At 41.5% G+C, this 26670-nt stretch overlaps 1 protein-coding gene across 1 annotated transcript; it reads right to left on the bottom strand.

Moving 5' to 3' along the window:
- Nucleotides 1-7345: 7345 nt before the first annotated feature.
- Nucleotides 7346-25461, bottom strand: LOC130360586 (transcription cofactor HES-6-like). The gene is made up of 4 exons (XM_056563116.1): nucleotides 25306-25461; nucleotides 19031-19126; nucleotides 17506-17584; nucleotides 7346-8036 (listed from the first exon to the last, which is right to left on the bottom strand). The coding sequence occupies exons 1-4, from the start codon at nucleotides 25366-25368 to the stop codon at nucleotides 7720-7722; spliced, it is 555 nt and encodes a 184-aa protein (XP_056419091.1). The 5' UTR covers nucleotides 25369-25461; the 3' UTR covers nucleotides 7346-7719.
- Between the last annotated feature and the right edge of the window lie 1209 nt (nucleotides 25462-26670).

Here is a 26670-nt window from a genome sequence, read left to right as displayed (position 1 = left end):
TCCTCCTTGTATACTGGTATTATTGGTAATATTGAGGTCAATATACAGGATTTGGTCATTAACAGTATGATGGTAATATGTATGGTGATAATATTCCTCCTTGTATACTGGTATTATTGGTAATATTCGTCTAAGTATACAGGAATATGGTTAGTAACAGTATGATGGTAATATGTATGGTGATAATATTCCTCCTTGTATACTGGTATTATTGGTAATATTGAGGTCAGTATACAGGATTTGGTCATTAACAGTATGATGGTAATATGTATGGTGATAATATTCCTCCTTGTATACTGGTATTAATTAGTGATATTGGTCTCAGTATACAAAATTATAACAGTATAATGGTGATAGGAATATGATTGATGAAACTACACTGTACAGTTGCCCGCTGGTAGTAGTGAGTATATTAAAGGAGGAGGCTGTATGCGATTCCGCATGGATAAGGGTGTGGTTAAGGGCATTACTGAGGTTGTGGTTAAAGGCAATCTAGCAACACCCCTGCCTTAAAGGGGTTATCCAGGGAAAAAACTTTTTTTATATATATCAACTGGCTCCAGAAAGTTAAACAGATTTGTAAATTACTTCTATTAAAAAATCTTAATCCTTTCAATACTTATGAGCTGATGAATTTGCGTTGTTCTTTTCTGTCAAAGTGCTCTCTGATCACACCTGTCTTGGGAACCTCCCCGTTTAGAAGCAAATCCCCATTGCAAACCTATTCTACTCTGTGCAGTTCCCGAGACAAGCAGAGGTGTCAGCAGACAGCACTGTTGCCAGACAGAAAACAACAACTCAACTTCAGCAGCTGATAATTATTGAAAGGATTAAGATTTTTTAATAGAAGTAATTTACAAATCTGTTTAACTTTCTGGAGCCAGTTGATATATAAAAAAATATTTTTTTCCTGGAATACCCCTTTAACCCCTTAACGATGCAGGACGTATATTTATGTCCTGCGCCGGCTGCCGCGATATGAAGCGGGATCGCGCCGCGATCCTGCATCATATCGCGTCGGTCCCGGCGCTCATCAACGGCCGGGACCCGCGGCTAATATCACACATCGCCGATCGCGGCGATGTGCGGTATTAACTCTTTAGAAGCGGCGGTCAAAGCTGACCGCCGCTTCAAAAGTGAAAGTGAAAATGACCCGGCTGCTCAGTCGGGCTGTTCGGGACCGCCGCGGTGAAATCGCGGCGTCCCGAACAGCTTGCAGGACACCGGGAGGGGCCTTACCTGCCTCCTCGGTGTCCGATCGGCGAATGACTGCTCCATGCCTGAGATCCAGGCAGGAGCAGTCAAGCGCCGGTAACACTGATCACAGGCGTGTTAATACACGCCTGTGATCTGTGTAAAAGATCAGTGTGTGCAGTGTTATAGGTCCCTATGGGACCTATAACACTGCAAAAAAAAAGTAAAAAAAAAGTGTTAATAAAGGTCATTTAACCCCTTCCCTAATAAAAGTTTGAATCACCCCCCTTTTCCCATAAAAAAAATAAAACAGTGTAAAAAAAATAAAAATAAACATATGTGGTATCGCCGCGTGCGTAAATGTCCGAACTATAAAAATATATCATTAATTAAACCGCACGGTCAATGGCGTACGCGCAAAAAAATTCCAAAGTCAAAAAAAGCACATTTTTGGTCACTTTTTATACCATTAAAAAATGAATAAAAAGTGATAAAAAAGTCCGATCAAAACAAAAATCATACCGAAAAAAACATCAGATCACGGCACAAAAAATGAGTCCTCATACCGCCCTGTACGTGGAAAAATAAAAAAGTTATAGGGGTCAGAAGATGACATTTTTAAACATATACATTTTCCTGCATGTAGTTATGATTTTTTCCAGAAGTGCGACAAAATCAAACCTATATAAGTAGGGTATCATTTTAACCGTATGGACCTACAGAATAATGATAAGGTGTAATTTTTCCTGAAATATGCACTGCGTAGAAACGGAAGCCCCCAGAAGTTACAAAATGGTGTTTTTTCTTCGATTTTGTCGCACAATGATTTTGTTTTCCGTTTTGCCGTGCATTTTTGGGTAAAATGACTAATGTCACTGCAAAGTAGAATTGGCGATGCTAAAAATAAGCCATAATCTGGATTTTTAGGTGGAAAATTGAAAGGGTTATGATTTTTAAAAGGTAAGGAGGAAAAAACGAAAGTGAAGCTCATATGCAAGATTCTCCAGTACCTGTAATACACAATACATATACATCCAACAACCCTGAGCCATCTAAAAACTCTTATGGGTAGCAGCAGGAACTTCTGCTCCACGACACCACATGAGTAATACAGTTCCTTAGCTGAACACTCTCAGTTGAATGGATTAGAGGACACAAGAGAATGTGGGATAGGTCCTGAAATCTGGGACAGCCCTGCTGAATTTGGAGAACATTATATACACTGCAACAAACACAAAGACACAGAGGCCGGCACTGTTTCACCGGTTACCCGGATCTGAGACTGTAGCGGAGCTCGAGCGGTGTTGCAGGTGTATGGGACACTCGACACCTAGCTGCGGTACTCATCTATATAGATTCAGCATTAGAAATCACAAAAGAGAAAACCAGGAGGCACTCACGGTTATGAACAGTGCAAGTGTATCTTCTTTATTTCAGGAGCATTTAAAATGCTTTGGCGGGCCACCGGACAACAGTCAAGCAGGAGCCATGGATGTTATGGCTATTACCCACCACACATAGCGCTTCATCAGATATTATATGACATTATATGCATTGCCCTTGAGTTTTTCCCCTAAAGTTCTCTTTACATGAAATTAAAAAACTACTAGCTTGCATATTGTCCTGCATAGCCAAAATATTCCCTTCAACTATTCTGGGTCACACCATAATGGCAAAAATGGCATAGCATTCTCATATATCAGCAACTGCCATTATTTTGTAAGCGAATTTGGATCTAATAGGTAATAATTTATGTCTCTGACATGTTATAAAAAATATCAGTTCTGGAGATGGTACTGTGACCATCACCAACCTTATCTTTTAATTGATCTTATCTTTTAATTTGCCTCACTTCAAACACTGACTGGAAATGATGGAAGTAGTAGTTTAGCAACTGCGAACCTCCAGCTGTTGCTAAACTGGAGGCACTGTTGCTTAACTACAACTTCCATTATTCACAGAAAGCCAAAGGGAATGATGTGGGTTGTAGTGTAGCAACAGCTGGAGGCTCCCTGTTGGGGAACAGAAACAGTGACATGTCAAAAGTTGTTTTGATCGCAGCAAGCCTCAATCCTGAGACCTGATGTGATCGTTAATTACAGGCCGTGGAAGCAGGCGGCAACCCTGAACCCCCAAGTTCACATATATTCCAGGCTTCCGGAGTCCGCTCCCTTTCTATAACGCGGGACCACGCGGGGCCACGGCACGGCTACCAAAGGCCCGGTCCCGTGGCTAATAGCGTGCAGCACTGATCTCGGTGCCGCGCGCTATTAACCCTTTAGATGTGGCGTTCAAAGTTCATCGCCGCGTCTAAAGTGAAAGTAAACTACCCCCAGCCAGCTGTTTGCTGCCTGGACATGCTGGGATTTGTAGTTTTGCAACATCTGGAGGGCCACAGTTTGTAGATCATTGTGCCGGGGTTTCTAAACCATTGCCCTCTAAATCTTGCAAAACTACAACTACCGGCATGCACGAACAACAAATGGCTGTCTCGCCATGCTGGGAGTTGTAGTTGCGTACCTCCAGCTGTTGCATAACTACATCACCCAGCATGCCTTTCGGCGATCAGTACATGCTGGGAGTTGTAGTTTTACAACAGCTGGAGGCACACTGGTTGGAAAATACTGAGTTAGGTAACAGAACCTAACTCAAGGTTTTTCAACCAGTGTGCCTCCAGCTGTTGTATTAGTACAACTCCCAGCATGCACGGTCTATCAGTGCATGCTGGGAGTTGTAGTTTTGCAACAGCTGGAGGTTTGCCAGGGTACATTCACATGGGCGGATTTACAGTGAGTTTCCTCCTTCCAGTTTGAGCTGCAGCAAATTTTCCTAGCGGGAAACTCACTGTAAACGCCCGCCCATGTGAATGTACACTAAAAACACTACACTACACTAACATAATAAAGGGTAAAACACCACATATACATCCCCTTACACTGCCCCCCCCCCCCCAATAAAAATGAAAAACAAATCATATGAAGTGTTTCCAAAATTGAGCCTCCAGCTGTTCCAAAACAACAATTCCCAGCATTTCTGGACAGCTGGGAGTATATTAGAAATCTTTTTAATTTACCATACTCACTGTATCCCTTGTTATGTTCCTTGAGGGGTGTAGTTTCCAAAATATTATGCCATGCCGGTATTCTTTTAACTGTTCTGGCACTATAGGGGCTTCCTAAATGGGACATGCCTCCCAAAAACCATTTCAGCAAAATTTGCTTTCCAAAAGCAAAATGTGACTCCTTCTCTTCTGAGCATTGTAGTGCACCCGCAGTGCACTTGACGTCCACACATAGGGTATTTCCATACTCAGAAGAGATGGAGTTACAAATTTTGGGGGACATTTTCTCCTATTATCCCTTGTAAAAATGTAAAATTTGTGGAAAAAAATGCATTTTAGTGAAGAAAAAAAAATAATTTACACATTCCAATTGAACAAAAAATGGTCAAACACCTGTGGGGTGTTAAGGCTCACTGGACCCCTTGTTACGTTCCTTGAGTGGTGTAGTTTCCAAAATAGTATGCTATGTGGGTTTTTTTTTTTTTTTGCTCTTCTGGCACCATAGGGGCTTTCTAAATGTGACATGCCCCCCAAAAAACATTTCAGCAAAGTACACTCACCAAAATCCCATTGTCACTCCTTCCCTTCGGAGCCCTCTACTGCGCCCGCCGAACACTTCACATACATACAATATGAGGTATTTCCTTACTCAAGAGAAATTGGGTTACAAATTTTGGGGGGCTTTTTCTCCTTTTACCCTTTGTAAAAATTCAAAAACTGGATCTACAAGAACATGCGAGTGTAAAAAATGAAGATTTTGAATTTCCTGCTTCACTTTGCTGCTATTCCTGTGAAACACCTAAAGGGTTAACAAACTTACTGAATGTCTACTTCAAAACTGAGCTGGTCCCTGAAAAATTCCTATTTTGAAACATTTTGTGAAAATTTTTAAAATTGTTGCTGAACTTTGAAGCCTCTGATGTCTTCCAAAAGTAAAAACTTGTCAATTTTATGATGCAAACATAAAGTATACATTTGGCCCTGATTTACCATGAGTGGAGTGTTTACTCTGGAGTAATTTCAATATCACTCATCTTTTTTTTCAGGCTTATTTACTATTCTGTCGCACATGTCGGTTATTTTTCTGTCGCACGTTTTTTTGTGTTGCACTAGTCAATTGTGTCGCACAAACTCCGATCTAAAGAAATTAGTTGTGTGAGTCAAAATGGTTTAGACTTGTTTGTTTAAAATTTTTTACATGAATCAAAACTATTCATGTGTTATAATTTTTCAAACAATTACAACAATTCTCCTTGTTTATCAGCTTGGGTGTTAAATTGATTTAAACCTAATATTGCAAATGTGTTAAAAAAAATGTGTGAAAAAAACAAAACATTAACTATCACAAATGCATTCAATATTTTATTCATAAAAGTGTTGAACTGTACAAAATGTTTTCAGGTTATAAACCAAGTTACTTTCACAAAAAACACAATGGTAAACAGTCCCTTGTTAGACATTTCTCCATTTTTGGAGTTTCACTCGGCCTCTTGGCTGTCGTTTATTTTGTGAGGCAAACTCACACTTTTTCTCGAGTGATTTTTGGAAGTAGTCCGAGTATTTCTTGTTTTTTGTCGGTAAAACAAAACAAGAGAAAAACAGGGAGAACACTGAATAACTATCAGCACACCACAGATGACCCCACACGTTCCGTCGCTCCCAAAGGCGACTTCCTCAGGGGTTAACCTTAACTACTGAGGAAGTCGCCTTTGGGAGTGACGGAACGCGTGGGGTCAACTGTGGCCCCGTCCTCTTGCTGACCTATTGCCATCTGGTCCAGTCCTCCATCTTTGGAATGCTTGTCTTAGTCACACACTATTTGCAAGTATTACAGGTCATGTTAGTGTATATTTATAGATTACTGTTACTATTCATACATTACTGATTGTATCACTGCATGGTCTGTAAGTCTATAATTCATTAAATACTTATCTGTATGGAATGACTATAGACTTAGGCAAGCAGGACGGGTGCTTTTTCTAGGGAAGGGGTTCATGGCCCTTCCCTAGGTTAGTGCTTGGGCTTATATTTCATGCCCAACAATTTTTAATTGTTTTTATTGTTCCCTTTTCCTCACTTTTTGTGTAGTTGTACACTTGGTGCTATGTAATTAATAAAGAATTGTTATATTTACTATTTGTGTATTGGTGTGTTATTCAGTGTCCTCCCTGTTTTTCTCTTGTTTTGCTGTATATTATAGGGCACACTGTTCAGCACCCATAATAGATATTTATATTTGATTGAGCCCCCATTCTTTTGTGTATATTCATTTGTTGGTAAAACGTCCATTTTTGCATAAAACTTGCCCATTTCAGAGTTAAAAAAAAACACTCCGAGTGTTTTCTAAAGTGTCGGTTGTGCGACTAAAATTTGGTTGCATAAATAGTCTCACAGACATTGCGACTAAAATTTAGGCACAATAACCAAGAAAAAGAGTCGGTTGGACTTTAGTAAATGAGGGCCAATGTATGTGTGAATCAATATATCATTTATTTGGAATGTCTATTTTCCTTATAAGCAGAGAGCTTCAAAGTAAAAAAAAAATGCAAAACTTAAAAAATTTTCATAAAATTTTGGAATTTTTCACCAAGAAATGATGCAAGTATCGACGAAAATTTACCACTATCATAAAGTAGAATATGTCACGAAAAAACTATCTTGGAATTAGAATGAAAAGTAAAAGCATCCCAGAGTTATTAATGCCTAAAGTGACAATGGTCAGATGTGCAAAAAATGCTCTGGTGCTTCAGGTGAAAATGGGCTGGGTCCTTAAGAGTGTCATTACAAAGTACAACTGTTCCCACAAAAAACAAGCCCTCACATGGCTCTAAGAAGGATAGTAGGAAAAAAAAATTATTGTCCCACATAAAAAAATTCCAAACATCCTCTTTTGCCAATTAAGAAAAAAAAAAAAAGTCTGAGCGACAAAAAAATAAACATAACTGTTATAGCTGAATGCGGAAATTCCCAATGACTGCAATATAATCTCATATATCTCACATAATACACACAAAAAAACTAAAATCATTTGAGCACATGAAAAACAAGACACAATTGGATGAATATATTATAATTTATTCAGTTAAAGGAAGTTGTAAATTATCATGTGAATAGAAATGTTACATGTTCTGTAATAAATAGGGGGGGAAGAAGCCTTCTACAATGCAGGCTACAAAAGTGGGGCTCCAGCCAGAAGCACCAGGTCTTTAGTACACCTACTGGGGTATGCACCCCAATGTGTTAAAGCATATCTATAAGATACATATATATACTGTATGGAAGACAAGCTACAGCCAACAGCAGGTTCACTCTCTGCTCCTATATCCAATTTAACTGCAGGGTACAAATAAAATACACAGTAAGGGTGGATAAATATGCTAAGGAGAGAGGGGAACGGTGAGTCTGCCTATGGCGTTACCCAGTCTGCGCTATAAGGCCCCTTTTACTAAGGTGGCATAACGTTATTACCAGGGTCTCCACATCTGCAGTGAGCCCATAAGAGAACAATGCTTCTGCAGTATATTAACTTGTGGTTTTGTGTCAGAATCAGAATTTAGGGCAGGCGAGGGAGTCCTCTCAGCACCTTCTTCAATCATAAATGGCAGCTCAGACTTTGCACCCATGGCCTTGGGGAGCGATTTTAACAGGTGATTGAGAAGCCGAGCACCGAGGGCTTGATCCATCCAGTCGCAGTTTAGAAGCAGGTTGTGCAACTCATGCATACACTGAATGTATCCTGTGCTGAATCTCTGCTGGCCATCTACAGTCGGAGAGGTATCACCTAAGAAGAAGAAAGGATGTCACACAGGTAAAAAACCATGTCACACAGGTAATACAACCATGTCACACAGGTAATACAACCATGTCACACAGGTAATACAACCATGTCACACAGGTAAATACAACCATGTCACACAGGTAAATACAACCATGTCACACAGGTACATACAACCATGTCACACAGGTAATACAACCATGTCACACAGGTACATACAACCATGTCACACAGGTACATACAACCATGTCACACAGGTACATACAACCATGTCACACAGGTAAATACAACCATGTCACACAGGTAAATACAACCATGTCACACAGGTAAATACAACCATGTCACACAGGTAATACAACTATGTCACACAGGTAAATACAACCATGTCACACAGGTACATACAACCATGTCACACAGGTAAATACAACCATGTCACACAGGTAATACAACCATGTCACACAGGTAAATACAACCATGTCACACAGGTACATACAACCATGTCACACAGGTAAATACAATCATGTCACACAGGTAATACAACCATGTCACACAGGTACATACAACCATGTCACACAGGTAAATACAACCATGTCACACAGGTAATACAACCATGTCACACAGGTACATACAACCATGTCACACAGGTAATACAACCATGTCACACAGGTACATACAACCATGTCACACAGGTAAATACAACCATGTCACACAGGTAATACAACCATGTCACACAGGTACATACAACCATGTCACACAGGTAAATACAACCATGTCACACAGGTAATACAACCATGTCACACAGGTAATACAACCATGTCACACAGGTACATACAACCATGTCACACAGGTAAAAAAAAACATGTCAAACAGGTAATACAACCATGTCACACAGGTACATACAACCATGTCACACAGGTACATACAACCATGTCACACAGGTAATACAACCATGTCACACAGGTAAATACAACCATGTCACACAGGTTAAAAAAAACATGTCACACAGGTAATACAACCATGTCACACAGGTACATACAACCATGTCACACAGGTAATACAACCATGTCACACAGGTAAATACAACCATGTCACATAGGTACATACAACCATGTCACACAGGTAAATACAACCATGTCACACAGGTAATACAACCATGTCACACAGGTAATACAACCATGTCACACAGGTACATACAACCATGTCACACAGGTAAATACAACCATGTCACACAAGTAATAAAACCATGTCACTGTTCAGTTTTGGTCGCCTGTTCATAAAAGGGACACTGCGGAGTTGGAAAGGGTGCAGAGACGCGCGACTAAACTAATATGGGGCATGGAACATCTTAGCTATGAGGAGCGATTAAAGGAGTTACAATTGTTTAGTCTTGAGAAGAGACGTTTAAGGGGGGATATGATAAACGTATATAAGTATATAAATGGCCCATACAAAAAATATGGAGAAAAACTGTTCCAGGTTAAACCCCCCCAAAGGACGAGGGGGCACTCCCTCCGTCTGGAGAAGAAAAGGTTTAGTCTAAAGGGGCGGCACGCCTTCTTTACCGTGAGGACTGTGAATTTATGGAACGGTCTACCTCAGGAACTGGTCACAGCAGGAACAATTAACAGCTTTAAAGCAGGGTTAGATACATTCCTGGAACAAAATAACATTAATGCTTATGCAGAATTATAAAACTACATCCCTTTCCCTTATCCCCTTACATCCTTCCCTTCAATCCCCTGGTTGGACTTGATGGACGTATGTCTTTTTTCAACCATACTAACTATGTAACACAGGTAATACAACCATGTCACACAGGTAATACAACCATGTCACACAGGTAATACAACCATGTCACACAGGTAAATACAACCATGTCACACAGGTAAATACAACCATGTCACACAGGTAATATAACCATGTCACACAGGTAATACAACCATGTCACACAGGTAAATACAACCATGTCACACAGGTAATACAACCATGTCACACAGGTAAATACAACCATGTCACACAGGAAAATACAACCATGTCACACAGGTAATAAAACCATGTCACACAGGTAATACAACCATGTCACACAGATAAATACAATCATGTCACACAGGTAAATACAACCATGTCACACAGGTAATACAACCATGTCACACAGGTAATACAACCATGTCACACAGGTAAATACAACCATGTCACACAGGTAATACAATCATGTCACACAGGTAAATACAACCATGTCACACAGGAAAATACAACCATGTCACACAGGTAATATAACCATGTCACACAGGTAAATACAACCATGTCACACAGGTAATACAACCATGTCACACAGGTAAATACAACCATGTCACACAGGAAAATACAACCATGTCACACAGGTAAATACAACCATGTCACACAGGTAATACAACCATGGCACACAGGTACATACAACCATGTCACACAGGTACATACAACCATGTCACACAGGTAAATACAACCATGTCACACAAGTAATAAAACCATGTCATACAGGTAATACAACCATGTCACACAGGTAATACAACCATGTCACACAGGTAATACAACCATGTCACACAGGTAAATACAACCATGTCACACAGGTAATATAACCATGTCACACAGGTAATACAACCATGTCACACAGGTAAATACAACCATGTCACACAGGTAATACAACCATGTCACACAGGTAAATACAACCATGTCACACAGGAAAATACAACCATGTCACACAGGTAATAAAACCATGTCACACAGGTAAATACAACCATGTCACACAGGTAATACAACCATGTCACACAGGTAATACAACCATGTCACACAGGTAAATACAACCATGTCACACAGGTAATACAATCATGTCACACAGGTAAATACAACCATGTCACACAGGTAATATAACCATGTCACACAGGTAATACAACCATGTCACACAGGTAAATACAACCATGTCACACAGGTAATACAACCATGTCACACAGGTAAATACAACCATGTCACACAGGAAAATACAACCATGTCACACAGGTAATAAAACCATGTCACACATGTAAATACAACCATGTCACACAGGTAATACAACCATGTCACACAGGTAATACAACCATGTCACACAGGTAATACAACCATGTCACACAGGTAAATACAACCATGTCACACAGGTACATACAACCATGTCACACAGGTAATACAACCATGTCCCACAGGAAATACAACCATGTCACACAGATAATCCAATTATGTCACACAGGTAATACAACCATGTTACACAGGTATTATAGCCATGTCACACAGGTAAATACAACCATGTCACACAGGTACATACAACCATGTCACACAGGTAATACAACCATGTCCCACAGGAAATACAACCATGTCACACAGATAATCCAATTATGTCACACAGGTAATACAACCATGTTACACAGGTATTATAGCCATGTCACACAGGTAAATACAACCTTGTCACACAGGTAATACAACCATGTCACACAGGTAAATACAACCATGTCAAACAGGTAATACAACCATGTCACACAGGTAAATACAACCATGTCAAACAGGTAATACAACCATTTCACAAAGGTAATACAACCATGTCACACAGGTAATACAACCATGTCACACAGGTAAATACAACACAGGTAATACAATCATGTGACATAGATAAATACAACACAGGTTATACAATCATGTCACATAGATAAATACAACACAGGTAATACAATCATGTCACATATATAAATATAACCATGTCACACAGGTAATACAATCATGTCACACAGGTAATACAATCATGTCACATAGATAAATTTAACCATGTCACACATTTAATACAATCATGTCACACAGGTAATATAACCATGTCAAACAGGTAATACAATTTTGTCACACAGGTAATGCAACCATGTCACACAGGTAATACAACCATCTTACACAGGTAATACAACCATGTCACACAGGTAATACAACCATGTCACACAGGTAATATAACCATGTCACACAGGTAATATAACCATGTCACACAGGTAAATACAACCATGTCACACAGGTAATACAACCATGTCAGACAGTTAAATACAACCATGTCCCACAGGTACATACAACCATGTCACACAGGTAATACAATCATGTCACATAGATAAATATAACCATGTCACACAGATAATACAACCATATCACACAGGTAATACAACCATGTCACACAGGTAATACAACCATGTCACACAGGTAATACAACCATGTCACACAGATAATACAATCATGTCACATATATAAATATAACCATGTCACACAGGTAATACAACCATATCACACAGGTAATACAACCATGTCACACAGGTAATACAATCATGTCACATATATAACCATGTCACACAGGAAAATACAACCATATCACACAGATAAATATAACCATGTCACACAGGTAATACAACCATGTCACACAGGTACATACAACCATGTCACACAGGTAATACAACCATGTCACACAGGTAATACAACCATGTCATACAGGTAAATACAATCATGTCACACAGATAAATACAATCATGTCACACAGATAAATACAACCATGTCACACAGGTAATACAACCATGTCACACCGAAAAATACAACCATGTCACACAGGTAAATACAGTATCCAGAAAGAAAAAGAGACACTCAAAACAGCGCACACCCATAAATTTCAAAAAGTACTCTTTATTAATACATGAATCAAAAAGACAGACAAGATTCTTAAAAACATTTAAAACAGGCCTAAAACAGCCAAAGCACAAAACAGGGTGAGCTCCCTCAACAAAGGAACCCCACCCAGGGCACATGCCTATTACAGTACATCAATATCATCACTATGTCATGCAAATAAGCTACCGCATAACACTATATTCATCACAACAGCCCATATACAACCTGTATTCTCATGTAGCAAGTAGTGGTGAAGTGACACAGGACGGTTAATGGAGGTGTTACCAGGCAAGTGCCCCCCTAAAGACCCCACGCGTTCCGTTGCCTGTCGGCAACTTCCTCAGGGATGTTGTGCTTCTATTTCCTTACATCTGTCTTATATATATTACATAATCAACTTAATTGCAAAGGTCTGTTTGACCAGAAGGAGATACCTGTGAGTCTCTGTGGTTTCATGTCCGAACGCTGCCGCTCGATTCTACTTCCGGGTCTCCTACCCGAGCGCTGTCGCTCGCTTGTACTTCCGGATCACACCCGTAGCTCCACATATCAACCACGCATGCACACTCCATACTGCAGACTTCCGGATCACATCCGTAGCTCCAAACATCATCCACGCATGCGCACTCCATACTGCAGATTTCATTGCCCGCGCTTGCGCAGTGCGCTCCAGAATACACTCCGTCATTCATTAATTCTCGGGCTACGTCCTGACATACCCCTATGTGTATCACTTGTAGCTGTGCGCTCTACCACTATGGTCACAAGCTAATTCATCCATCCCCCTCACTATGAACCATAGTCTTTCACAATAATGGTCCCTCAATACTATGTATTTCAATAAGCCGATCTTATATTATTCACATGGACAAAAAATATATATATACACATAGAAGATTTTATAGATAAATTTAAAATCATTATCCTAAGCTAATAAAAAATATATATACAGAATAGATAGCATACCATATAAACTCTGTGTGATACAGCCAATTTTGGCAAGCCTATATATCTCTCATGGGGGACCATCCATAAATGTACATCACATAGTCCATATTTAACACGACAGGTTTATACCTCATGAGGGACCATCCATAAATATGCATCACATAGTCCATATTTAACATACAAGTTTAGACCCTATATAGAGAGGGCCGGCTAATACCCCACACATCAGTATAAGAAATGGTTATTATTATTGATATCCAGCATACAAGGGTAGCAACCCATGTGAACACACCCATAAACATACCCATGGGCATATATATAGAATATCTTATCACCTAATCCACCTATGTGCACATCAAAACACACCTACACCTATATATATGCCCATGGGTATATACTTATACTGATGTGTGGGGTATTAGCCGGCCCTCTCTATATAGGGTCTAAACTTGTATGTTAAATATGGACTATGTGATGTATATTTATGGATGGTCCCTCATGAGGTATAAACCTGTCGTGTTAAATATGGACTATGTGATGCACATCTATGGATGGTCCCCCATGAGAGATATATAGGCTTGCCAAAATTGGCTGTATCACACAGAGTTTATATGGTATGCTATCTATTCTGTATATATATTTTTTATTCGCTTAAGATAATGATTTTAAATTTATCTATAAAATCTTCTATGGTTATATATATATTTTTTGTCCATGTGAATAATATAAGATCGGCTTATTGAAATACATAGTATTGGGGGACCATTATTGTGAAAGACTATGGTTCATAGTGAGGGGGATGGATGAATTAGCTTGTGACCATAGTGGTAGAGCGCACAGCTACAAGTGATACACATAGGGGTATGTCAGGACGTAGCCCGAGAATGAATGAATGACGGAGTGTATTCTGGAGCGCACTGCGCAAGCGCGGGCAATGAAATCTGCAGTATGGAGTGCGCATGCGTGGATGATGTTTGGAGCTACGGATGTGATCCGGAAGTCTGCAGTATGGAGTGTGCATGCGTGGTTGATATGTGGAGCTACGGGTGTGATCCGGAAGTACAAGCGAGCGACAGCGCTCGGGTAGGAGACCCGGAAGTAGAATCGAGCGGCAGCGTTCGGACATGAAACCACAGAGACTCACAGGTATCTCCTTCTGGTCAAACAGACCTTTGCAATTAAGTTGATTATGTAATATATATAAGACAGATGTAAGGAAATAGAAGCACAACACCCCTGAGGAAGTTGCCGACGGGCAACGGAAGGCGTGGGGTCTTTAGGGGGGCACTTGCCTGGTAACACCTCCATTAACCGTCCTGTGTCACTTCACCACTACTTGCTACATGAGAATACAGGTTGTATATGGGCTGTTGTGATGAATATAGTGTTATGCGGTAGCTTATTTGCATGACATAATGACGATATTGATGCACTGTAATAGGCATGTGCCCTGGGTGGGGATCCCTTTGTTGAGGGAGCTCACCCTGTTTTGTGCTTTGGCTGTTTTAGGCCTGTTTTAAATGTTTTTAAGAATCTTGTCTGTCTTTTTGATTCATGTATTAATAAAGAGTACTTTTTGATATTTATGGGTGTGCGCTGTTTTTCATGTCTCTTTTTCTTTCTGGATACTGGATTACATTGATACGTATAGCAGCACCCCTCTTCTAATTGATGTTGCTGAGCCCGCTCACATTGTAGTGAACACAGGTAAATACAACCATGTCACACAGGTAAATACAACCATGTCACACAGGTAATACAATCATGTCACACAGATAAATATAACCATGTCACACAGGTAATACAACCATGTCACAAACGTAAATACAACCATGTCATACAGAAAAATACAATCATGTCGCACAGAAAAATACAATCATGTCACACAGAAAAATACAATCATGTCACACAGAAAAATACAATCATGTCGCACAGGTAATACAACCATGTCACACAGGTAAATACAACCATGTCACACAGAAAAATAGAACACAGGTAATACAATCATGTCACATATATAAATATAACCATGTCACACAGATAATACAACCATGTCACACAGGTAATACAACCATGTCACACAGGTAATATAACCATGTCACACAGGTAAATACAACCATGTCACACAGGTAATACAACCATGTCACACAGGTAATACAACCATGTCACACAGGTAATACAACCATGTCACACAGGTAATACAACCATGTCACACAGGTAAATACAACCATGTCACACAGGTAATACAACCATGTCACACAGGTAATACAACCATGTCACACAGGTAATACAACCATGTCACACAGGTAATACAACCATGTCACACAGGTAAATACAACCATGTCACACAGGTAATACAACCATGTCACACAGGTAATACAACCATGTCACACAGGTAAATACAACCATGTCACACAGGTAATACAACCATGTCACACAGGTAATACAACCATGTCACACAGGTAATACAACCATGTCACACAGGTAATGCAACCATGTCACACAGAAAAATACAATCATGTCACACAGGTAAATACAACCATGTCACACAGGTAATACAACCATGTCACACAGAAAAATACAATCATGTCACACAGGTAAATACAATCATGTCACACAGGTAAATACAACCATGTCACACAGGTAAATACAACCATGTCACACAGGTAAATACAATCGTGTCACACAGGTAAATACAATCATGTCACACAGGTAAATACAACCATGTCACACAGGTAAATACAATCATGTCACACAGGTAATAAAACCATGTCACACAGGTAAATACAACCATGTCACACAGGTAAATACAACCATGTCACACAGGTAATACAACCATGTCACACAGGTACATACAACCATGTCACACAGGTAAATACAACCATGTCACACAGGTAAATACAATCGTGTCACACAGGTAAATACAATCATGTCACACAGGTAAATACAACCATGTCACACAGGTAAATACAATCATGTCACACAGGTAATAAAACCATGTCACACAGGTAATACAATCATGTCACACAGGTAAATACAACCATGTCACACAGGTAATACAACCATGTCACACAGGTACATACAACCATGTCACACAGGTAAATACAACCATGTCACACAGGTAAATACAATCGTGTCACACAGGTAAATACAATCATGTCACACAGGTAAATACAACCATGTCACACAGGTAAATACAATCATGTCACACAGGTAATAAAACCATGTCACACAGGTAATACAATCATGTCACACAGGTAAATACAACCATGTCACATAGATAAATACAACGCAGGTAATACAATCATGTCTCATATATAAATATAACAATGTCACACAGGTAATACAATCATGTCACACAGGTAATACAACCATGTCACACAGGTACATACAACCATGTCACACAGGTAATACAATCATGTCTCATATATAAATATAACAATGTCACACAGGTAATACAACCATGTCACACAGGTAAATACAATGATGTCACACAGGTAAATACAACCATGTCACACAGGTACATACAACCATGTCACACAAGTAAATACAATTATGTACCCCCACCCCAAAGAGAATGTCAGTAGTGGGCTGTTCCATGGTATTTACTTATTAGGATCCCCACTGATCCCACAAAATAACCAACACTAATGTCTGCCACCAATGGGGTTTATGGTTCTTGTTTAGTAACCTTGGCTTGTAGTTACTTATGCTGTGGATTTGTTTTATAGAATCTGCTTTCATATCTGGCAAGAAAAATAACATAAAATAGAGAAATATAATGTAACAGACAAAACAACAAGTTAAAGCATCTTTTATATGGTAAATTCCTCACCTGTGGTTCTGCTTCTCTGAATATTTTCCAGATGTCTCACTGTCATCTCCAGGATGTCCGCTTTCTCCAGCTTTGATTGCTAATGAGATAAAACATATTACCGCTATTTGGAATAAATTTATACCAGAACACACAGCTTATGGCAGTCAGTCAGTTTGTTCGTCTGACAGCAATCTCTGCCGATGCCCTAACAAACATGATCGCCAAGCTTAGCTGACCATTTTGTTTCTGAATGGGGGCAGGGGAGGTGGTAGGCCACTGTCTGATGCTTCTGGTGGCTTATCTACCCCGGTACAAAAGAATCGGCCAATTAAAATTCAGTATCCCTGACATCTCAGTCATCGTCTGTTGAAATTGGTCGGTTTTGCTAACTTTTCTATCATGTCCATGACGGCTTCAACAGAAAATGATTCCATACTTTAAAGCACATACTCAATTTATTAAAGGGGACTCCAGACAAAAATGATTTACTGACCTTCCAAAGATATATGCCAGAAAACTATGTTGGTGGGATTAGTGAAATAAGATTAATACTTATTTATAAAGTCAAGGAGCCCAATCTCTAGGACCAAACTTGTGGATTTCAGATACTGTAAACCTCCGATACAATATTCTAGGCACAAGTTCGTTAAAGGGGTTCTCTGTGGAAAACATTTTTTTTTAGGTCTTTTTAAGTCAACTGGCTCCAGAAAGTTAAACAGATTTGTAAATTACTTCTATTAAAAAAATGTTAATCCTTTCAGTACTTATTAGCAGCTGTATACTACAGAGGAAATTCTTTTCTTTATGGATTTATTTTCTGTCTGTCCACAGTGCTCTCTGCTGACACCTCTGTATATGTTAGGAACTGGAGAAAATCCCCATAGCAAATCTATACTGCTCTGAACAGTTCCTGACACAGACATAGGTGTCAGCAGAGAGCACTGTGGTCAGACAGATAATTTCTTCTGTAGTATACAGCTGCTAATAAGTACTGGAACGATTATGATTTTTTTTAATAGAAGTAATTTACAAATCTGTTTAACTTTCTGGCACCTGTTCAATAAAAAAAAAAAAATAATGTTTTCCACCGGAGTACCCCTTTAATCTGAATGCCCATAGACTTAGAATGTTGTGCTAGAGTCAGAGATTTCCAGTGAGCAGATCAGTGAGAAGTTGCAGCTTTGCCAATTGGAGGGGATCCAGGCTCAAATATGTTCTTCTGATATATATTTCTGTCACGTCAGAAGATCACTTTTAGGTGGATTCCTCACTGAAGGGGTCATGTTGCCTTTGAGGGGAAAGCCCAATGTTTGGCTACATTACCATAATATTTTAGCCCTTGTGTTGGCCTCCATGTCAGGAACCTGTCCAAACAGAAAGCCGACATAGAGCTTGACATGCCCATAGACTTTAATGGGCCAAGTGTAATTTAAATTTGACTCCGTTTGGTTCATTTTCTGAAAATATACCTCTCTTGGGAAGGACTCCATTATGAGCGCAGCCTTAAGAAGAGATGTCCTTAAGATATCCGCAAGTTACTTACATCAAGATGAAAGGCCCTTATCACGGTTTCTTTTAGTTGCTCCAGGCAAGAGTTAATTCGTTCTCTTCTTTTTCGCTCTATGATTGGTTTTCTGAGCTAAATAGAAAAATAATGAACATTTAGATAAGGAGATCATAAACCTCATAACACATATCCTTTTGCTAAAAAAAAACAAAAAAAACAAAAAAAAACAAGACTGGAAAAAATATGACACCATAACAATCCAGACAGTGCTGGGAGTTGTAGTTATACTGTAGCTGGAGTGCCACCATTTTGCAACCACCACCTTAAAGGGGTACTTCGGTGGAAAACTTTTATTTTTATTTTTTTTAAATCAACTGGTGCCAGAAAGGTAAACAGATTTGTAAATCACTTCTATTAAGAAATCTTAATCCTTCCAGTACTTATTAGCTGCTGAATACTACAGAGGAAATTATTTTCTTTTTGGAACACAGAGCTCTCTGCTGACATCACGAGCACAGTGCTCTCTGCTGACGTCTCAGTCCATTTTAAGAACTGTCCAGAGTAGAAGAAAATCCCCATAGAAAACATATGCTGCTCTGGACAGTTCCTAAAATGGACAGAGATGTCAGCAGAGAGCACTGTGCTTGCCAAGCAGCTCCAAAAGAAGTAGGAATCATATTCTAGCCTCAGAGATGGAGTGATCACATTAAACTATGTATAAAAACTTCAAAACACCAGATTGAATGCATCATATGACCCAATAACTTCAATATCCAATCATAAGTATTCAGAATGTCTGAGGTGTGATGTATTGGTCCATCAGATTCACAACGCTTCTGCTATTTGAAAGACATTAGAAATCTATTGGGCCAATAATTTGCACTTTGAGGTCAGGACTACACTTGGGGAGATTTATCAAAACCTGTGTAGAGGAAATGTTGACCAGTTGCCCATAGCAACCAATCAGATCGCTTCTTTCATTTTAAAAAAGGCCTCTGAAAAATAAAAGAAGCAAATGATTGGTTGCTATGGACAACTGCTCCACGCTCCCCGCTTAGTTAAGTATTTCAGACTCCATGCACATTATACCTGAGCCCCTCATCAAACTGTTCCGAATGCTGGAGCCGGCGCTGGGGGCTGGTGACGTCATAGCCCCGCCCCCTCATGATGTCATGCCTGCCCCCTCAATGCAAGTCTATGGGAGGGGGTATGGCATCTGTCACGCCCTCCTCCCATAGACTTGCATGGGGGGGGGCGTGACATTATGGGGGGGGGGGGGCTATGAAGTCACGAGCTCCCGGCGCCGACTCCAGCGTTTTGGAATAGTTTGTTCCAAACGCTGAGCAGTGGAGTACCCCTTAAGGGCCATGTAATAGGCATTGGGGTAATGTGTGACTGTTTCACAGACAGTGGGAAGGTTCTAAAACTGCTTATTTATTAAGGTATTGAATGAAGGCATGCTTGAAAAAGACTTGTGAGTTGAAATGTTGCCTCTTTTGTGAATAAAAAACTTATTTTTGCTGCTTCTGCTCTATTCTATACTTTAATTGATTATATAGACTTGGACTCCAGCCCGGGGAGGTGTGCACCCTGGCCTACAGGTCATTTACCGAACACATGTATCTGTGCGGCTGTAACACATACCTTTGAAGGGAAACTGTCATCAGTATCACCGCACTAACCTGTTAGTACAGGCGGTGACACTGATGATAACAGTACTTACCTACCCCCGATCTGTGTTACCGTTTGCCCCTTATATGGTCGGCAGGCTGGGTGCACAGGTAGCACTCTAAGAGCGCCCGGATGTCACCGCTGTGAGCAGACTTGGGAAGCAGCAGTGGTGATGTCAGTGTGCTCCTGGAACACCGTGTGTGCCACAAGCCTGCAGCCCAAACATGGAGGATAATGGATGAAAAGGGACCACAGATCGGGGTTAGGTAAGTATCGTTATCATGAGTGTTACCTACATCACACTTCTGTACTAACAGGTTAGTGTGGGTTATACTGATGACTGTTTCCCTTTAATGTACTTAATTGTACTCTGCCATGTTTCTTATTTCAATGTCTAACTTGACATTGCTTTTATCCCATATCACATTTATTAAAGGGGTTTTCTGATAAGCTCAAATTGCCAGGGGAGGCATAGATCGGGAGGGAAAAACGATACTTACCTCTCCTGTTGCTCCCCGTCCAGTGCTGCGCTGCTCCAAAGTCCTTGGTGGAAGTGCCCGATGACATCACCAAACATTCTTCATGGGACCTGTGCAGCCAATTACTGATCAGCGGTCATGTGCGAATGCACCATCATTTGGCTAGAGTGCCCCATGAGCATATAGTGAAGTTACCGGGAACTTCTGCAGGGTACTCCAGAGCAGCATGGCGATAAAGCTTGAGTAACTGGAAAGGTAGATATATACTGTGAGAAGGTGAAAAGCATGGTGGTTGATGGGCGATATGCGTCACCAAGGCTCCTGGCCTTGGTGAAGTAAAGGCTGATAATTGTCCAGTGTCTGTGCTGCGATGCAGGCTGATACTGTGGCCGTAGTATGGCTGGAAGGCCAATCCGGGACGGCTCTTACTGGGAATGGTTGAGTGTAGAGTGGGGACCATTCCCCACAATCCAGGCAGTTTTTTGCTGGCCTTAAAGCTAGGCTGCCTAACCAGCTGAGGGGGATTTGCTAGTTGCAGCTCACTGCCAGAGGGAGCTGAGTTTTTGAGATCTTCCCTGAGAGTTTGGAAGCTGGTCAGCTGACTGCCGGGAGGCTTGGAAAAGACTTGCTTGATGCTGCATGGCATGGACTCAGGTGTGAACAAACACCTAAGGAATACAGATGGACTTTTGTTACGTTTTCCTTTGTTCTGCATTTAAAGGGGTAGTCCAGTGGTGAAAAACTTATCCCCTATTCTAAGGATAGGGGATAAGTTTGAGATTGCGGGGGGTCCGACCGCTGGGGCCCCCTGCAATCTCTCTGTACGGGGGCCAGGCTCTCCGGCCAGATAGCGGGTGGCGACCACCGCACGAAGCGGCGGCCGACACGCCCCCTCAACACATCTCTATGGCAGAGCCGGAGATTGCCGAAGGCAGTGCTCCGGCTCTGCCATAGAGTTGTATTGAGGGGGCGTGTCGGCCGCCGCTTCGTGCGGAGGTCGACACGCCCCTTCCCGCGGGCTGTCGGGGCTCCGTACAGGAGATCGCGGGGGGCCCCAGCGGTCGGACCCCCCCGCGATCTGCAACCTATCCCCTATCCTTAGGATAGGGGATAAGTTGTTCACCACTGGGTTCACCACTGGATATCTCCTTTAAAGACTGTTTGCTGCTTGCCAAGTGTGAATAAAACACTCAGTTTGATTTGAAAAGTCCTGTTTCCGTGCCTCTAAACTGCAACCGCACCGTCTGCAAGAGAGAGTCATCACAATATTCTTTTGCTTTTTATTTCCCCCCCCCCCCAATTACTGCCCACTGACAGTTCTTTTTGCGGACAGTGTACCCCATTAAACTAAGCGTACAGAGGAAAAATACTGGCGCACACAAGAGGGTACCAGTGGGCAACCGGATAGCCTTTCATAAACTACTTACTGTATTTTTCGCCATATAAGACGCTCCGGCATATAAGACGCACCCAATTTTAAAGCATGAAAATCTAGAAAAAAAAGATTCTTAACCTTCAACCTGCCGGGCATGCCAGGAGTTGTAGTTTTGCAACATCTGGAGGTCCGCAGGTTGAAGACCACTGGTGTCCCCGCCGCTCCGGACCCGTCACCGCTGTCGCCGCGTCTCCGGGGTGTCCCCGTCACTCCGGAACATCTCTGCTGCTGGGTATCCTTGCTCTCCGTCGCCTCCATCTCGCCGCTACACACACCGCTCCTATTGGATGACGGGACGGCGTGCGCGACGACGTGATGATGACAAAGGAGAGCGCCGGCCATGCAGGGGATCCCGGCACAGAGCAGACACCGAGGAGGCAGGTATGGTCCCTCCCGGTGTCCCGTAAGCTGTTCGGGACGATTTCACCGTGGCGGTCCCGAACAGCCCGACTGAGCAGCCGGGTTAGTGTCATTTTCGCTTCAGACGCGGCGGTCAGCTTTGATCGCCGCGTCTGAAGGGTTAAAGGGGTTGTGCGCTGCCCTGACTTTCAGAGCTCCTCTTACAGCGCCCGGAAGTTCATTACTCCGAACGCTGTGTGCGGGCCTCCGTGTTCGCGGCCGCCGGGTGTGACGTCTCGCCTGCCCCCTCTACCAAAGTTTATGGGAAGGGGGCGTGACAGCGGTCGCGCCCCCTTCCCATAGACTTTCGTTGAGGGGGCGGGCAAGACGTCACTAGGGGGCGGGCGTGACGTCACGCCCGGCGGCCACGAACACGGAAGCCCGCACACAGCGTTCGGAGTAATGAACTTCAGGACGCTGTGAGTGGAGCTCCGAAAGGCAGGGCAGCGCACAACCCCTTTAATACAGGGCATCCCCGCGATCGGTGATGTCCTGTATTAGCCGCGGGTCCCGGCCGTTGATGGCCGGAGGGACCGTCGCGATAGGATAGGTTTTAATGTGTATTTTCCGTATAAGACGCACCAACTTTCCCCCCCCCCCCCCAGTTTTGGGGAAGAAAAAGTGCGTCTTATATGGCGAAAAATACGGTAGGTGGGAATTTTTATTTTTGCAAAGAGAACTGCAAAGTATAGCAGAAGTGATTTATCATAAGGTACCTGAGCATTTACTGGGCAATATTTGGGACTCTTTCTAGATAAGGGGTAATATGGGGAAGGGGCTGTATATGTATCACTATATAAAGTTGATTGAAAAAAAAGGGTGGCAACCTCTGCTGGTGTTAGATTGTCAGCCATATTGGTTGACACCGAGCTGTTCACGGGTGACAGGATTTTGACAGCAAGAACAATGCAGGGAGCAGTATCCACACACACTATTTTGGTCAGTACCAACACAGAGTAAAACTATGAACAGATTTGGACCAACTCCTAATAATGAAAATACTACTAGTCCTATACTACTATATTCTAGTACTTACTCACCCAATTGTACAGTGTTTCCCAACCAGTGTGCCTCCAGCTGTTGCAAAACTACAACTCCCAGCATGTCTGGACAGCTGGAGGCACACTGGTTGGGAAACACTGTACAATTGGGTGAGTAAGCACTAGAATATAGTAGTATGCATGGTATGTATACAATAAATAGTAAGTAGTAGTATTTGGTAAGTATAAAGGATCCATTTAAAAAACGCATTTATTTATTATTATTTGTGTGTAGCACTAACATTATCGATAGCCAACGGCTGTCCAGGCATGCTCGAAGTTGTAGTTTTGCAACAGCTGGAGGTACCCTGGTTGGGAAACACTGCCATTGAAAACATTTGTCTTACCTCTAATTTTGCTTTCCTCAGGACCGAAGGCAGCACAGATGATATATGTGTACTGCCTGAGGACAAAATCTATTCAAAAATTATATAAATGTATCTAAAAATGTGTATACATTTATTTGTTATTTTATTTGCTCTTATTTATATGTTGCCTTTGCATTATCGATAACTCAGATTTTTTTTTTTATACATTACCTGCGGTCTACAGCCTAATGGAGCTCTAATTCCCCTTCCATGAACACTTTAATACATACATGCCCAATGACAGATACACGGTGGATCAATACCCTCGACATTTTGGCAGGAACCTAAATTGGCAAGAGGAAACCCTACACTGTCTACACGTTCACTATAAAGCTGTAGCGGCACACACAAGGCAATATTAAGTATTGTATTGTACTTTTACGATATTCAAGCTATCCTGGCGCAGGTCGTGCCACCGACGGCTACAGCTGATTTTCGGTAGAGTCTTCTTTTATTCTGCTATACGTGAGTACACAAAGCCACGCGGCGTTCACATGGAAGGCTTTTCTACCCTGCACGCTGTGATTCTGAAATACACAGACTGGACAAGATGCTTCTCGCTGTGTGTGAACCAGCCCCAAATGGCAATTAGGCACAGCCAGGCGGCAAAGATTAGTGCCCAGCTGCACGTGTGTGTGAACTGTGCCATACTGTGGATCTACCTTTCCCAACCAGTGCGCCTCCAGCTGTTGCAAAACTACAACTTCCAGCATGCCCGGACAGCCGAAGGCTGTCCGGGCATGCTGGAAGTTGTAGTTTTGCAACAGCTGGAGGCGCACTGGTTGGGAAACACTGATCTACAATATGTGTCATGAGGATTTAAAAGCAACATGCCCTATGCCAATGTGTTCAAGTGGTGTAAAGAATATCTGCAATGTGCAAAATGTGTCAAATGTGACTCTTCATAGAGGGGTCTTACCTTTCTTTCCTGTTTAGAATTGGCTAGTTTCAGGGGATCCTTGGCCGCTGCAGACATTGCCATCTGCTAGTGCTTTCCAGCTTCCTAGTGTGAACCCCGGCTGAGATTGGCTCACCACTTGTACCGTATTTGGGTATTTGTGCCTCTCTAACCTCCCCACTGCCTGCGCCTTTTTTTTTCTATGTCTCTCCAGCAGTTTCCCGCTCTAGCATTATATACAGGCCACTATTAGCATGTGAATAGCTCACTCTTTTTCCCCTCTCTATTCAGAAATCCAAAGACCAGATGTCCAGATCAGGGGTCTATTGTGAAGATAACCCCCCCCCACCCTTATAGCCCCCCCATGTCAAAATGTAACATCGTCAAAAGAATGCAACTTGTAGATAAACAGCATAAGAAGCAATGGCACGAGAGGTTATGGGCAAATTCAGAAGCATATGTGCAATGTGAAGTACAAGGCATTCGGAAGGTTTTCAGACACTTTTTTTCCAGTGCCTTGTGCTAAAATAAATTAAATCAATCCCCCACCCCCCCTTTCCCAACATTCTGCACTTCATACCCCATTATGTGCATGTGAAGATTTTTTTTTGAAAAAATGAATTCATTAATAAATACATATATATATATATATATATATATATATATATATATGCAGTGGGGATCAAAAGTTTGGGCACCCCAGGTAAAAATTTGTATTAATGTGCATAAAGAAGCCAAGGAAAGATGGAAAAATCGCCAAAAGGCATCAAATAACAGATTAGACATTCTTATAATATGTCAACAAAAGTTAAATTTTATTTCCATCATTTACACTTTCAAAATAACAGAAAACAAAAAAATGGCGCCTGCAAAAGTTTGGGCACCCTGCAGAGTTAATATCTTGTACTGCCCCCTTTGGCACGTATCACAGCTTGTAAACACTTTTTGTAGCCAGCCAAGAGTCTTTCAATTCTTGTTTGAGGTATCTTTGCCCATTCTTCCTTACAAAAGTCTTCCAGTTCTTTGAGATTTCTGGGCTGTCTGTCACGCACTGCTCTTTTAAGGTCTATCCATAGATTTTCAGTTATGTTGAGGTCAGGAGATTGTGAAGGCCACGGCAAAATCTTCAGTTTACGCCTCTTGATGTAATCCCCTGTGGATTCCGAGGTGTGTTTAGGATCATTATCCATTTGTAGAAGCCATCCTCTCTTCAGCTTTTTCACAGATGGCATCAAGTTAGCATCCAAACTTTGCTGAAATTTTATTGAATCCCCCTCGTAATGTTCTTTTCCGCTGTTTATGCTTGGATTTGTTCCCGATGAGTGCCATTTCTTAATTACATTCAGAACAGAGGATATTGACATCTGAAAACGTTTTGCTATCTTC

This window comes from Hyla sarda, chromosome 3 (assembly GCF_029499605.1).
Source record: "Hyla sarda isolate aHylSar1 chromosome 3, aHylSar1.hap1, whole genome shotgun sequence".
Taxonomy (NCBI): domain Eukaryota; kingdom Metazoa; phylum Chordata; class Amphibia; order Anura; family Hylidae; genus Hyla; species Hyla sarda.
Note: the sequence above shows the minus strand (reverse complement) of the source record. Positions and strands in the feature narration are given on the sequence as shown.